At 38.1% G+C, this 17,009-nt stretch overlaps 1 protein-coding gene across 7 annotated transcripts in view; it reads right to left on the minus strand.

Moving 5' to 3' along the window:
- The window catches only part of UNC5D (unc-5 netrin receptor D), a 550,673-nt gene that overhangs the window by 242,411 nt on the left and 291,253 nt on the right, over window positions 1-17,009 (minus strand). For all 7 annotated transcript variants that reach the window (XM_055349504.2, XM_055349502.2, XM_019032845.4 and 4 more), the window contains one exon: window positions 4,733-4,951. In XM_055349504.2, the coding sequence (XP_055205479.1) occupies window positions 4,733-4,951 (219 nt within the window). The remainder of the gene's footprint in view (window positions 1-4,732; window positions 4,952-17,009) is intronic.

The raw sequence follows: 17,009 nt of genomic DNA on the forward strand, positions 1-17,009 counted from the left end.
TTTTTCTTATTTGAACTGTTAGATGACAGGGCCAAATTACCAGAAAGACCAAAGGCAGTTTGCAGCCTTTAACAACTGAAAGGACTTATTGCTTCCAATTTAGGAACACGAAAGATTCTGCGTCTATTCCAAACACTCCCAGGTCCTATGCATTTCCCATTAGTTCTGTGAAGACAGAATGCCTGTAAGTAAAAAGAACTATCAAATTTCTCTAGAATTTCAGAAATGGAGAATATGTTGTCCAAAGAGACATAAGGAGTTACTTTCGACAGGACTTAAAAAACCAGGGACAGTTTTCTCAGTCTCTCTGGTCAAATGTGGTCCCACTGTCCTTGGCTTCTCAGTGTCATTCACTCCTATTAGACTGGCAGGAATTATTTTACAAATCCAGTCAAAAGCCATTAAGTCTGTAAAGGTAGTCAAGTCCTGTTTCCCAGCTCTGCCTTGGAGAACCCAAGGGAGGTAATGCATCTATTTTTCAATACCTGAGGCCATTTTGTTTCCAACCTAAATTGCATTTAGGTATTGTTTTGGGGTATAATATCTCCACTCATCTTGTTCTTGTTTCCACAATTCTACTATTAATACAGAGCTTAGGAAACATAATTGCAGTGTGTGGCAGATAGTGATTTTCATTAACTACACAGAAGAAAACTGTTTAGGGAGAGACATTTCTTTCACATTGATTCAATCAAAATGACTTGGAAGAAAAGGTTGTGCTTATTAAGTTCTTTACAAAAAAGTAACTGCTAAAATTTAAATCCTTTCTCAACAGCATATTTTTAAAAATCGGTATATAATATACTCAGATTTGGTCATTTATGAATTTTTTGTTTTGCTCAGTTTCTTTGAAATATGTCTTTTATTGACTTTCTTTTTTTTTTATTTTAAGGAAGTAGAGAGGAGGAGATTTCTACATGGAGGTAGAGAATGTAATCAAAAACGCTATCCACATGACATGGAGTTGCCTAGCAATGCTAGGGGAATTAAAAGGGGGAAGCAATAACAAAACAGAATGTAGTGAAATTAGAAGAGGGTGCACTGTTGAATTGGCTTGCAATACTTCAAGAGGTCTTTATATGAGAAGGGATATAAGATTTTTCTAGCAGTGGTAAAAGAAATGGCTGATCATTTTACAATATTCTTTCTATCTTTCATTTGGAAGAGTTTACCCAATGGGATTCGGCTATTTTGAGTTCATTGCTGGGCAAAATCTAGGACAGAGACATCTGATGATAAAACATACAGCCCCAGTGAGCCACTGGCATTTGAGTCCTTTTTAGTTGTACTAATTGAGCAAAAGACACAAGCCTGTCATATTCTGCCATTGTTTTGTAGCCTTTTGCTTATATGGTAGATGTCATTCCCTTGGTTGCCCTCTCCCAAATTCCACTGTCTTCCTTTGAATTTTTAATGTCAACGTAAGTGAGACTGCTGTTGTCTCTGACTCAATCTCTCCCAGCACCAGGCCTCTCCATCTAGGTCTCTCCTGGGTCCCAGCCTTGGGAGCACAAGATCAGAGACGTTCCTGAAACCAAGATTCAATTTGTTCTCTACTTTCCCCATCGAAATGCCAAATCCTTCCTTCAAAATCAAAGCTATATCAACATTCCTGGAAATGTCTATCATTGCTTGCTATAAACTTTTGTCTAACAGTGCCAGAAACATGCCCAGATTAAAGGACTGGCTTTTACGAAGATGGAAGAAATGGTCAGGAATAAAGAAATTCTAAAATGTTACATGTATAGGATGATACACATGGGTGACTGAAACCCTAAATAGATTCATAATGGAAAATGATGAGCCATGTACTTCAATCCATCCTTATGTCAGCAAGAAAACTTGTCAATATTTTGATTTGGGAGAAAAGTATAGAAATCTATAGGCAAAGGTGGCTCATGGTGTTGAAGAAACTCATCTGAAGGAGAAATCAGGAGATCTGGGTCCTTGAAACAGCTATGCCACGAACTCATTGTATCTCTTGAATCTTAACATTTTTAATGTATAAAATAGGGCTGTTAGATTATCACTAAGCTCTCTCTCTCCCAGTTCTTACATTTAGAGTCTAGGATTCTACGCATGCTTTGGTCTGAAGAACATCTCTAAAAGGGGCACTTTTGTTTTTTTTTCTTCCTCCTACTAATTCCAGTTTGAAATGAATAGGGAATTATTATAGAGTTTTAGGTGTTTCTCTACTTTTTGGAGTTTTGAATTTATACTGCAATCCTACAGTAGTTCAGAACTGTGTAATGATTAGCACTCTTTCTTTACATGTAAATAAGATGTTTAGTTCTTCGCCCTTCTCTTTATTGATAGAGTTTTACCTACATATCTTTTTGAGATAACTTTTTCCTTTTGCTTTGGAACACAGCATCCCCTGGTAACTTCTTTTTTCTTTTCCTCTTACTTTTTTTCTTTTTTTTTTAGACGGAGTCTTGCTCTGTCACCCAGCTGGAGTGCAGTGGTATGATCTTGGCTCACTGCAACCTCCGCCTCCTGGGTTCAAGCAATTCTCCTGCCTCAGCCTCCTGAGTAGCTGGGACTACAGGCACCCGTCACCAACCCTGGCTAATTTTTGTATTTTTATTAGAGACAGGGTTTCACCATATTGGCCAGGCTGGTCTCAAACCCCTGACCTTGTGATCCACCCACCTCGGCCTCCCAAAGTGCTGGGATTACAGGCGTGAGCCACCGCACCCGGCTCCCCTGGTTACTTCTTTGCTGGAGGCTGATACTCCTATCCCTGTCTTCTGAAGAGGTATATCTCTAGGTCTACTTCCTTTTCAAGTAGACCTAGTTGACCCTTCCTCTCTAACAACTCTTCCACCCACATGGCTTCGTTCTTTCCTAATGATTCTCAAATCTACTCTTCTACCTACTAATTATATCAAGTTCCAAATCTACATCTCTTCATTATATACCATAAGCACCTCAAATTTAGCTTATCAAAACTATGATCTCATATTTTTATCCTTGTTAATGCAATTACTTATATTCTGGTTGTTATTTCTGTAGCCTCCCGACTCTTGAACCAGTTCTTACCTTCTCTCACCTGAATTATCCATGTCTCTTAGCTCCCTTGTTCTGGTTTCTGCTTACCAACGTTTCTTCCAGATTCATTTTTTAAAGCAGAGCTCCAGCCACTGCATACCCGTACATCAATATGATCGATCACCAGAACCAAAATACCCATAAAACTAAGTAAAGGGCTCCACACTCTTATTTGAGGCCTTTCATGCCATTGATTAAACTGAGTTTTCTAGCCACTGGCTGCTATTCTTGTACATAAATTTTATATTTCAACAAAACCAAACGTTTTGCTGAACGTATACCAAGCTTTCTTCATTTACTAATGTTTGTGACCTTCAGGCCACTAAAACTCCTCTCTCATCCATATGGTGTAATACCAATTATGCCCATCTGACTTACATATTCATCAATGTTCCTTTCAACCGCTATCAAGTCTACAATACCTTTACTGATAGTCCTAGTTAGATGTGATTTAAGAAACAAATCTTCTGTAGAATCATATTCTTCTTTTCAGATATTTATCCTAACTTCATCTGCACAGCATTTATGGGCATATTTGTCTTATCTCTGTCATTATGTGTAAAGTTCACCCCTATGGGCTATTTTCTTACCTATCTCTGAACACTCTGAAAGGCCTACCTTGTTATATAGAATATCGTTGCTATATAGTTAATAAATTAGGCTGATTTGAAACTTCAGAGTTATACTGATGTTTTCTGACTCATTCAAAAATCGGATATCTAGTGAGTTGACCAAGTCAAGTAGTTGACCATCTAAAAAAATCAACAATCTAACGTGTGACCAGATTGGATCTTGTCTGAGAAAGCAAAATTCAAAAGCATAGATTGTTTCTGTCAACATTAAAATATAAAAGGATATACATTTTGAAGGCTTTGAGTCAAATTATCTCACTTTGACATCCAGGGCTAGCACTTTACTTAATCTCTTTGAGCCTTAGTTTGCTTGTCTACGAGAAGGTAATAATAGCATTATCTACTGCAGGGGACTGTTGAAAACACTGAGCAAGACAAATAATGTCTGTCAAATGCTTAAAGCCTGATATATAGTGAGTGGTCAATATGCATTAGCTAGTATAATCATAATTTCCATCATCACCACTTATCAGCCAAATTCGCCAATAATTTACTAATAATGTAAAGATGGTCCCACAATTCTTTCATATTGGAGATCCTGCTAGTATATGGTAATCTAATTTGGGATCTGCCACTACACCATAGTCAAAAAAAAAAAAAAAAAAGGGGGACTCAGAAACCACCAAATGTGGAGAATAAAGTGCAAAGAATAAAATCTAGGAAAGATTAAAGAAACTCAAATCATGCTGCTTAACAAGGGGTTTGATGCAAGATTTAATATTTGTCCTCAAAAATATTCAGAATTCTGCAAGCAAAAACAATGACTCCCTGGTTTATTTCCAGTGATAATATTAACTTTCATACAAAATTTGGTGTTTAAAGTTATCTACAGCAAGAAAAAAATGCCTCTGCATCATATCGGAAGGGACTACCAAGGCAGCTGTAGGGTCATTTGAAGAAAAGGATTGCATCTTATACGCCGGGAGTGATGTAACTATGACCTCATTCACACAAGGCAATGGGGGGTGATTTCCAGTCTTTCCAGAGACATAACCACAGGAGAACCTAAAGAGTCACCACAGCTGCTTCTGACTGCTGCACGCTCTTACCTGAGCTCTCGTCCAGAGTCTCTTCAGAGACGTGCTCGTTCTGATGGACCCACTCGCCGTTGCATTTGAAGAATATCTGCATGGCTGGCCTCGCTTTGCACCTGAGTGCAATAGGGTTGCTCTTGATAATATAAGCATCATCTGGCTCCTCTATGAAATGAGGCAGTGTCCCAGGAGCTGATGGGATGGATTCGGGAAGGGCTTCGCCATTGTCAGTTCCTGTGAAATCAAAAAAGACATCAGAACACAGCCTACATTGATAGCACATACACCAGGACACAATGGCAAACCCGCACCAGCTCTAAGATTCTGTGCTGGAGAAATATTCGCTTTATTAATAAAGCATGCTTGTAGAACTGGTGTAGATGAATTATCTTCTAGAAGCTGAACTAGGAGGATATGCTGCCTCCAGCTAGCCATGGCTTCAGTGTTACTGGATGAAACATAAGAATGAATAGGACACGCCTCAAATTTCTGTTTTGAATCTGAGCGTCTTTGCAGAAACAACTGAGATAAACATCTGTGAGGTGAGAGGCTCTGGTGAATGGTTACCTTAAAGGGCTAATGACAACCCCAAGCTGCTTCAAAACTTTGAAAAATGGTGAGAATAGATGTTGTTCTCCCACACATGTATGTGAATGACAGGGATGATAACAGAGGATACTCAGCCATAAAATATGGTCAAAAGATTCCAAATGGTCTGCTTTCTTTACCTATGAAATGGTGGAGATTGTCTGGCAATCGTCTTGGATCTTGGATAACTCACCAGCTCACTGCCCCTTCAAAGGGAACACGATTCCATTTTGCTTGCCTTTGGCCCACCCTCTGCCCCCAGCAACCTTCCGCTGGTGAGAATGAACACAAATCACTAATAGCTCTGAGCTTATAGCCAGTAGTTATAATTACATTTGATCAAATGAAAGGAATAAACTGGACTCTCCCCTAACCTTAGGAAATGGAGGAAGCAATATAAAAAGGGAAGTGCAGGAGGGAAAACTGTACTTCCCTGTTTCTTCATACAGTGAGCAAAGACTTAAGTCCCAGGAAACTGCCACAAAATCAAAGGCAGGAGGATGTGATTGCTGAGCACAGTGGAGAGGACAAGGAGGAGTGGCATCTTGTACCCTCGAAAGGCCATTCTACTGTAAGACCAAAGAAAGCAAACATTTCAATAGCAAGATTAACTGTCCTAGAAATGGTTGTTCCCATTGAGACCAAACCAGTCTTTAGGATGGAGGAAAACTACCTAGTGAACCACTGGAAGAACAATCTCACTGTGATGGTTAATATGGAGTGTCAACTTGATTGGATGGAAGGATGCAAAGTATTGTTCCTGGGTGAGTCTGTGAGGGTGTTGTCAAATGTCAAATTAACATTTGAGTCAGTGGGCTGGGAAAGGCAGACCCACCCTCAATCCAGGTGGGTACCATCTAATCAGCTGCCAGCATGGCCAGAATAAAAGCAGTAGAAGAATGTGGAAAGACTAGACTGGTTGAGACTTCTGGCCTACATTGTTCTCCTGTGCTGGATGCTTTCTGCCCTTGAACATCAGACTCAAAGTTCTTCAATTTTGGGACTTGAACTGGCTTCCTTGCACCTCAGCTTGCAGATGGCCTATTGTGGGACCTCACCTTGTGATCATGAGTCAATACTCCTTAAGAAACTCCCCTTTATATATACATCTATCCTATTAGTTCTGTCCCTCTAGAGAACCCTGACTAATGCACTCACCCCTCAGATCCAACTCTCCGAAGAGAGTCTGGGAAAGGGCTGCATCTTGTGACCTCACCTGCTTTCTGCATGTCATTGATGCAGTTGTGACCAGAGCCTCTTACTATTCATGCTTAAGTCAACAACCCAAATCAGGAAGCATTGTCAATGGTAAACCTAATTCATTAAAAACAGGAGGATTGTTCTGACTGGCCGCCGTGGCTTATGCCTGTAATCCCAACACTTTGAGAGGCCTAGGCAGGCAGATCACTTGAGGTCAGGAATTTGAGAGCAGCCTGGCTAACATGGCAAATCCCTGTCTCTACTAAAAATAAAAATAGTATCCAGGCATGGTGGCACGTGCCTGTAATCTCAGCGACTTGAGAAGCTGAGGCAGGAGAATTGCTTGAACCTGGAAGGCAGAGGTTGCAGTGAGCCAAGGTCATGCTACTGCACTCCAGCCTCCAGCCTGGGCAACATAGTGAGACTCAATTAAAAAAAAAAAAAAGAGTAATGTTCTGTTGAGGAACCACAGGAGGAATTCTTAAAAGTAAAAAGAGGTACAAAGGCTCAGACTTCAAGAGGTATTTTGTATAAGGAAGAAAATAAAAGACACCAGGTTAGTAAATGGCTCCTAACAACTGGAAACACACATGCATAGTTTGCCACTGGAACAAATTAAACTTAACTGTAACTTGATTCTTCCAAATAAGATTTTTTTCCCATTAAATACATCAGCTTAAGGGGAGAAAAAACAGCCTCACATAACACAGAGTTTAAGAGACTATAAGCCTTGAAATGTATTTGCAATGGAAAAGCTAACTCACGTTCAAGTAATTGTCAGCATCAAAAAATTGTAAAACAAATATTCTAAAAAGTAAGGGCAAACAGTTTATGTCAAAAGTACAATAAAGTCAGAAAATAAAATGTGTATATGTCACAGGGAGTAAGAGGGGTTTCGGGGTAGAATCTCAGATGTGGTTTTTTAAAAATATTTTAATTATATTTAAAATGGATTTCATAAAGTAAATCACATATTAATTTGTTTTGTTACTGAATGCTTATGCCAATTTCTATCTTCAACAAATACCAAGTCCCCACAGGCTTTTGTAAATCCATATGTTAGAGGAAATAACAAAAGTATTAAAAGATTTTATATGAGCATCAACTGCTTACACTCCTATTAGGGGCTTTAGTTCTGTCTAATTCATTGTTCAATTCATAAAAGGGCCACTTGATAAACAATACATACCCAAACCTATAGTGGTAAGCTTAGCAGACACGTACAGACATGCAATCTGAATGATGCATTTTTGCTTTACTAGTAACAACGCATGAATATGTCTATGTATCTGGCATAAATGCCAAATAAATAAACGGACTAGATCATGTAATAGATCAAGTTTTAACCATTCAACTCACAAAATACAGAGAGATCTAAAAGCAATTAGGTTCCCCTCCTCCCATTTTAATAAATGTCCTTTAGATAAGCAGCATGTTCAGCCTGCATCTGAAAGAGAGCAGGAGAGTGGAATGGACAAGCCTGAGGGTAACTGTCCTAGCTACCCGAGGATCCCCCTTAAGGATCAGTCAATCTTAGGCCAGGCACAACTCATGTCTGTAATTCCAGCACTTTGGGAGGCAAAGGCGAGAGGATCACTTGAGCCCAGGAGTTTGAGAACAGCTTGGACAACACAGTGAGACCCTCTTCTCTACAAAAAAATTTAAAAATAAAAAAATTAGCTGGATGCATGCGTGTAGTCCCAGCTACTTGGGAGGCTGAAGTGGGAGGCTCACTTGAGCTCAGGGGGTAGAGGCTGCAGTGAGTCAAGATCACACCACTGACACTCCAGCCTGGGTGACAGAGAGAGACAGACCCTATTTCAAAAATAAATAAAGAAAAAAGAATCAGTTAACGTTCAGAGGATGAGAAAAAGGGTGGAATGTAACATTACATTTTTATTATTACATAAATACAAAAATTGTTGGGATCCATGAAAATAAGAAAAGAAGGAAAATGATTTACTAGAGTGGCAGTGGGAAGGTGAGGGATTGTAGGTATATATTTGTATACATATCACTGTTTATTTGCATCAGTCTAAAAAATGAGGTAGGTGAAAATAAGAATCTTTTTTTTTTTTTTGGCTTCGTATAGCGAAGTGCTGGAAGTGGTTACTGCCTGTCCCTGTAGCCCGCCCTGCCTTCCCACACTCCAAGTTCCACACTGGGTCAGGCTCTCATTCCTGGTGCAGCAAAGCCCTGCCCAGTAGGTGGCTGCCCTCCAGCAAAAGGGCTTAATCCCCTCAGCAGGCTGCCTCTCCAGGAGGACACCCCTTCCTCATCCCACAGGGCAATGACTCACCTCTCTCTCCCCCTCTCCAACCCATACTTGCCAACCATGCTCAGCCCTGCCTGGTAGTTTTGAACTGAATTCTTCAGGAAACTGTCAATTCTTTCAGTAAAAGGGAAGGATAGGGAAGAAAGAGGAACAGGAACTGAAGTGGAAACTTTTAAGGGGCTTATAAATTGCTGACAGATTCTATTCTTTGGGACAGGGTGGGAGGAGGTCATTTACTTTAATAAATAGTTTTATGCAAGACTGCATGAATGCTTTTTTTCCTTCAAGATAAATGTATTCATAATCTCAACACATATGCCACAACTCCACTTTACAACTCAAAGAAAAGTTTTAAATTCTGGTAGGACAAATGGCTGGTGACTGACCCAGCCATCTGCCTCCTTCCACACCACATTCACAGCAGAGGCCAGAAAAATCACAGACTCTGATGACCTTCTTGCAGTTCAGCATGGTCAGGTGACACTGGTTTAGCACATGAGTCATAAACAGAAGCTTCTGTGAAAGCTTGTATTTCCCTGATATAAAGAATAGGTGTGACCAGGTGCTGTGGCTCATGCCTGTAATCCCAGCACTTTGGGAGGCAGAGGTGGGCAGATACCTGAGGTCAGGAGTTTGAGACTAGCCTGGCCAACATGGTGAAACCCTGTCTCTACTAAAAATACAAAAATTAGCCAGGTGTGGTGGCACACGCCTGTAATCCCAGCTACTCAGGAGGCTGAGGCTGGAAAATCACTTGTACCCGGAAGGCAGAGGTTGCCGTGAGCCGCGATCACACTATTGCACTCCAGCCTGAGTGAAAGACCGAGACTCTGTCTCAAAAAAAAAAAAAAAAAAAGAGAAAGAAAGAAAGAAAGAAAGAATAGGTGTGGTTGGTACTGTCCTTTCTCCTGTTTGTTCCTGCCTTACCTGGTGCAGTTTGGGAGGAAAAGTCCAACAGGAACCCAGAAGTCCCAGCACAGACATCACTAAGAGCTTTAACTAACACCAGGATCATCCACCCCCAGATAACATATTACAGCTTTTTTTTTTTAAAAAAACAATCCCTATTTATTTAACGCTGATAGATTTTCTGTTATTTGTGGCAGAAAACGTACCTCACTGATACAGCTGCATCCTCCTTCTTACACAAAGCCAGCACTCCAAGCTTCACTTAATTAAATCCTAATGCCATCAGCTGTTCAGGAAAGAGCCTTGGTAGGCTAAGGAATGTGGAAACTCCGTTAGCAGAAAGTCAAAATAAGAGCTGCCATTTACCAAGTGACTACAGATTGTGGTAATAAGCCTTCTACACGGATTCGGTCATTTAAGAGACACAGAAGCTCTCCAAGATGGGTGTCATTGTGCATCTGAGGAGATGCTTTAATTATCTGCCTTGCCTAAGGCTGCACTGACAGTAAGTGGTGGGCTCAGAACTTGAATGCAGGTCTCCGACTCCAGCCACCTCAGAATTCCATTTTGTTTCAGAGGAACGGATTCTTATAAGTCTGATACTCTAATTTAGCGAGTGCCTGTCGCAGGGTAATAGTGTGCAGTTCATAAAACCAAAAGATGGTATAAAAACACACATTATCTGTGAGTCACTTCTTCACTTACAATAAGTATGACATTTACCTTAAAGATCATTTGGTTAACCTGTCAGCTGGACTGCGATTCCAGATCAGGATGGGTGTGTTAGGAACCCCTCCCAGAGAAGGCCCTGAGAAAATAAATATTTTTGAGAGAACTAGTGTTCTACCAACTATATTTAACTGACTAGACATCCTCACCAAAGTCAGAAATAAAGAAGTCAAAGAATAATTGTTTGAGAATAAAATAATAAGAATTTTTCTGTGTTTCATTTAGAAATAAATGTTTCTTTTAAAGCAGGAATATTTAACAACTAAAATTCCAATTAAAATATAAGGACATGGTGAACATTAGCAAAAAAAATAACTGGGCGAAAGGCACTGCCATTCTAATAGAGTTAAGCATAATAAACTGCCAATATTTTATCATTTGATGTGTTGTATTTGTAATGCAATTGGGCACACCGGGGCCCACAGTCATCCAAAATTGGGATTCATAAAATCCTGATCCATTGGATTGTTTAAGTGAATTTGAGCATCAAGAGATTTTGAGACATTCTAAATTATTTGTATACTATTTTCTTGAGAGGACATTACTTTGAAATACATATCACTTTTTTTCTCCTTTTCTGTCTCCAAAGTATGCTTTTTCTGTCTCCAAAGTATGCTTTTCTTTTCACTATACTGGTATTTGTTTCAAAGTGTAAACAGGGACCACACCAAAAAGCAAAGACTAAATCTGCTAAAACTAAAGAACTTTACATGAGAATCAAATAACCTGACAAGGTCTGTGTTAACTCTGTGACCTTGGGTGAATAACTTAACCCTGATGTTCCATTTTTCTCATACACAAAAATGGATGACTAAAATCTGTTAGTGTTTTGTGATGTTAAAATACATGTAAAAATAGAGTAAATGGTTAAATGTTACATACATATCATGTGGCACCATGACCACAACCTTCAGCATCATCACTGGTGGACAAACATAAGCATAAAAAGGAAAGAATTACAATTATCATCCCTATGATTTCCATCCCCAAACTTATTATCCTAACATTTATATTTTGATTTTCTGATTGCTATTATCATTTTCATCTCAGAGTCCTAGTGATATGGACCGTTGCTTATAACACTTCTTTACCATTTGCTCCCTGTAGCTATATTAGTAAAATTCTGTTAGGTGAAAAATTCAGAACACATGTTGTGAAGCACTTATTCAATAAACATTCAGTGAAATGGTTACACTGTACACCAGGCACATAGCTATCTTGCAAAGCAGGCTAATACACAATGGGTTTCCTGTTGGCCAGGTCCCAAAACTATTGGCTTTAATAGGCAAGTAGTTAATAAACATAGGAGATTTCATAATATTCCAGAGTCCTTCTCACTGCAATATGTAAATAGAGTAATGCTCCTTAGAATTAGCTCTTTAACTTCCATTCATTTTCTGTGAGTGTATTGGTCCACGGCAATATGCAAGTCAGAGCAGAAAGCCATAGCAGGAAAACCAAGTTACATAATCTAAAAGAGAATACAATAGAGCCAGGCTTTCTGCCTTCATTTATGTAAATGTGACTTGTCTCCATATGGTTACTTAATTAGATATGGGATGCATTTCGCCCATTTAATGCAGAACAGCAGCCGGAATTTTACATACCAAATATTTAATGCAATTTATGAAACACAGACTCTTTCCCCAGGCCCTAATAAAAGTTTCTTGTTTATTTTTAACTTGAAAACTATTCTTTCTTCCTAACCTGTAATAAAAATGGAAGCGTTTTATATCATTGCGTTTGCATCATTCACCTCACCTGTGCCAATCTTATATATGACTAAGATATTACTTTATCGAGCAGATCTTAAATCCTGCAGAATGAAAGATGGGAAACAGTGCTTAAGACACATTCAAAGAAATCAAAGAGACATTCTTAGTTCCTTAAAGAACTTCAGATTTCAGTAGACTCTACAAAAGCACATTCATTATTCACCAATTTATCAGTTTAATACATTCAATGTATTTTTTTTAAATAGACGCGTGTGCATGCCTACTAAGATTAGACAATGTTCTAGGTACTAGGGATTCAAAGATGACTAAGACATAGTTACTTTCTGCCAGGAGCTCACAGACTAAAAATAGAGATAAATAATAACAAATCTATGACAAGCATGCTTACAGTAAATTGGAAGTATATGCAAAGTGTCATTGGGTACAGAGGAGAGAGCCTAACTGTCCCTGGGAGGGTTTATGGTAGGCATCACAGGGAAGATTACCCCTCATCACAGTCTGGATAAATGTGCTGACCAACTGGGCAAGTTGGAGAAGGTAGCCCAACAGCGGGCATGCCATGTGCAGAGATTAAAAGGTAAGAGAGAAATCTTAGGAAATGTGGGATGGCTGAAATATTACATGCCATGGGTACATGGAAAGGAATTTGAAAAGTTAGGTAGAGCTAAATATCATCTTCATTAGAATGCACATTTTAAAGAGTTTGAGATTTTATTAAACCATTGGTCTTATGTGGGTCTGTTAAGTTTAGACTAAAGCTGCCTCCTGACATATTTCAAATTGTGCCTAAAGCCGATGGTTCACATCGTGTTCAAATAAGGTAAACATTGAGCTGTAACTGATCTGGCTGTTTCTGAACTTCACTTCCGTTTTCTAAACGTCACTTTCCTTTTCTGTCCATAAATCGTCTTTGACCACGTGGCAGCCTGGAGTCTCTCTAAACCTATTTTGGCTCAAGGACTGCTTGATTCATGAACAGTTCTTTGCTCAATTCAACTCGGTTAAATTTAATTTTTTTAAAGTTTGTCCCTTAGCAATTCTAACATCTCTCCTTTCTGTGTGCCTTGAACTAGGAACTTTCAGAGATGCAGACACAGAGTAACCACTAGATTATAGAAAGAAAGCTGTCTTGGTTTACAGCATGGGCCCTAAGACCAGTTCAGCTGTGCATACTTTGAATGCGAGAGAACCCATGCTGGTCCTAATACACAGGACAGTTATTCTTTCAGCCACACTAACACAGGTGACTTACTTCCCAAGAGGGCCACAAAGAAAAGTTTTGTTTTTCTTTGATTGTTAACTTGTAACCATCATTTTAGCTTTCACTTAAGTTGTCTCCAAAACTGGCCTCTCAAATTGGATCTAAGCCAGAGATTCTACACCAGTTATGATGGCAGATACGGCTTTGTCCCCTAATGGAAACATACAGTGATTTAACCTGAGACACCTGTTCCCATAACAGTTTATTCAAAGAGACTTTGAAGTAAGATGTCAAATTTAGTCCAGGTATTTTTCTCTGGGTCACGCAATGTCAGTAATTTAAGTTTGTATTAAGTTTTTTGCTTTTTCTCTATTTTTAGGTTTCTAGAATAAACACATAACCAGGAAACACACACACACACACACACACACACACACACACACACACACACCCCTCTGCTTTAGTGAAAGAATATAAAGGGCTTCATAAACTATGGCAATTTTAGCTTTCACTTCATGGTCTCTAACTTTATTGTATTAAAATCCACGTATCAGGGAAAAACAAAATATAAATGTATTTAGGAAAAAAATGAAAAAGAATAAAATTATAAGATTTATAACAATTATTCATTTTAAGATGTAAAAAAGAATATCTTGCTGAGAATATGGAGATGGAGTTTATAAATTGTTTAATTCCTCCCCCAACAATGGATACATTTGTGTATGAATATGTACCACTGACTAATTTTCAAATTCATCTGAAAACCTAGTGGGATTTGGGAAAGGTTTTGCTTTCAAAGTGTTATCGCTTTTCATTTGTAACTGACAGTTTTCAAGAGTGAGGCCATTCATAGTTATGGAAAAATGGTTGTTTTAATGCAACATTGAATGACAGAAAACCAAACAATCAAACACCATTCTCATATTTTTCACTCTTGGAAATTTACCTTTCAGGAAGAGCTTTATGTTTTATGTTCTGCACACTAATACAGCAAGTATTTTCAATCTTTTTATGACAAAAAGATGAAATAAAAGAGGGAAAACGAAACTGTAAGGAACAAACATTAAATTCTCTTTGAAAGAAATACACTCCTGTTAGATGTCAGGTCACATAAAATCCTAGCCTGTGGCCATTTAGCTGCATATCTCAAAATGTAAATATAGGCTGATTTGACTGGAACATGATTCGACAGAATTTTTTGTATGTGCTGTGGACACAGGCAAAATAGGGTAGAAGATCACCTTAGAGAAAATCCGAACCGACTCTCCTATCTTAGAAGTCATCCAGGCTCTCAGAGGCTAAACAACTTGTCAACGAGTTCTAAGTCACAGGCACAGGATAAAAACCTCTTTGCACTGACATCCAGAACAGCATTTTTTCATCAGGCCAATTTTGTTTTGGTGGAACATGAAATATTAAATTGACAACTAACTTTTGTGTTATTATCTATTGAGAAATTTTACCCTCTAAAATCTTGGAAAGTATCTTTTATAGTGATCTTGTAACTTGTAAACATTCTATAGTTCAATATAGTAAAAGGGAAAATATAGTTAACATTTTATGATATATTTTATATGGAAAATTATGGTTTATACTAAATTATAGAAAAATACAAACACATGTTAAAAATATTCCTACCCATTGTCACCAAATTCCCAAAGACCAATACTATTAATAATTTGATATGATTCATTCTAGTATCTGTTTCTGAAGTATACTTAATATTTTGGTTTTGTATACATAGAACACACATATATTTGTAATATATTATCTCATTTTTTCATGGTATTACCTCCTCATAAAACTAATTCTAATGATTGCAGGTGTGTCAGTGTTGATCTATTTCTTTACTGTTGAACATTAAGTTATATCCAAATTTTTGCATTATATTGATACTATAATTCTCCACATATCTATATTATACCAAAATTTATATCTTTAGTACAGTTGTCCCTCTGAAGCTTCAATTCTACACATAAAATTGCCTCTAAATATAGTTACTTAAATGTCCTAAAGACCCCTCAAACTTTTATGCCTCAAACAGACTTATTGCTTGGCCCCAAGACTGTTTTTTGGCCTACATCCCATAAAGCTTGTAATAGCTCTAGTATTCACCAGGTTCCCTAAGTTAGAACTTGGGTATCACCTACTTTTCTCCCATTCAGCCCCTATATCGAATTCATCACTAAACCCCATTGATTCCCTCTCCTAAATATCCTTCAAATTCAGCAATTGCTCTTCATCTCCATTCTTCCTATGCTTGTCTGAATCACCACCATCATTCCCCTACATGACTACAATGGATCCTTTTTCTCTTCTGCCTGCCCTCCTTTAATCCCTCCTACACACTGCAAAGCAGAATACTCTTTCCAAAATGCAAATTCAAACATGTCATTCTGTCTTTAAATTCTTAATCCTTGGGATAAAATTCCTCAGTCTTTTGAATAAAATTCATATATATATATATATATTTTTTTTAATCACGACTGACCAGGCCTTTCATGACATGGTCCCTGTGTTTACCGCTAGCTTCAGTGCCTAATCACTTCACCACCTAGAAGCTATAGGGACTGCCACTCAATTCTTTCAGGGATCTAAACTCTCTTCACCTGGAGCTCACACGCATGCTTTTCCTTCTGCCCCATGATACGAATGTCCCCCCTCTTTTGCTTATAGCCGATTCTCCTCCTTTAGATTCAGCTTAGTTGACACATCTTATGTAAGCCTACCAGAGTCCCCCAAATCCTAGGTTGGTTACATTCCTCTTCTTTGCTCTTCCATAATACTTTGTACAACTAAGCAACTATTCATGTATACCAATACCCAACTATTCATGTATGTAACTATTCATGGATATCATGTATATCTAGACTATAGGTTCCATGAAAGCAAAGGATGTGAGACCCTTCATTATTTATATTACCAATGGTTAAATAGCTCTGAGACTCTAATGTGTTTGTTGAATAAATTTTTTTAAAAATAAAAATAAAAATAAATGAAGCTGTGAAAAAATCCTGTGACCATCATCTTTGCAATAAAATGTACTGAGTGCAAATGATGCATTAGCAGATCTTTTTAAATTTTCAATATTTTAATTTTTATTTAATTATATGTATAAAATAATTTTTATTTATTATTTTATTTTATTTTTATTTATTTATTTTATTTATTTATTTTGAGACAAGATCTTTTCCAGGCTGGAATGCAGCAGTGCCATCATAGTTTACTGCAGCCTCGAATTCCAGGGTCAAGTGGTCCTCCTATCCCAGCCTCCTTAGTACCTGGTACTACAGATGTGTGACACCATGCCCAGATAATTACTTTCACTTTTTATGGAGACATGTTTTCTCTCTGTTGCCCAGGATGGTCTTGAACTCCTGGTGCCAAGTGATCCTCTCACCTTGGCCTCCCAAAATGTTAGAATTATAGGCATGAGCCACCGTATCCTGCCCTAAATTTATTTTCAAAAGGAGTATTCAAATTGACTCAGGCAGCAGCATTATAGAAGCTTAGCAATTTTCCTCATCTTCACCAGCTTTGAACATAATCTCTAAGATATTTGTTAGTTATTGGATAAAAATAATATTAATTGCTTAGTATACACTTGCTGATTACTAGCAAAATTAAATATTAAACCATATTTTTCTACTATTT

The sequence above is a fragment of the Gorilla gorilla genome, chromosome 7 (assembly GCF_029281585.2).
Source record: "Gorilla gorilla gorilla isolate KB3781 chromosome 7, NHGRI_mGorGor1-v2.1_pri, whole genome shotgun sequence".
NCBI lineage: Eukaryota > Metazoa > Chordata > Mammalia > Primates > Hominidae > Gorilla > Gorilla gorilla.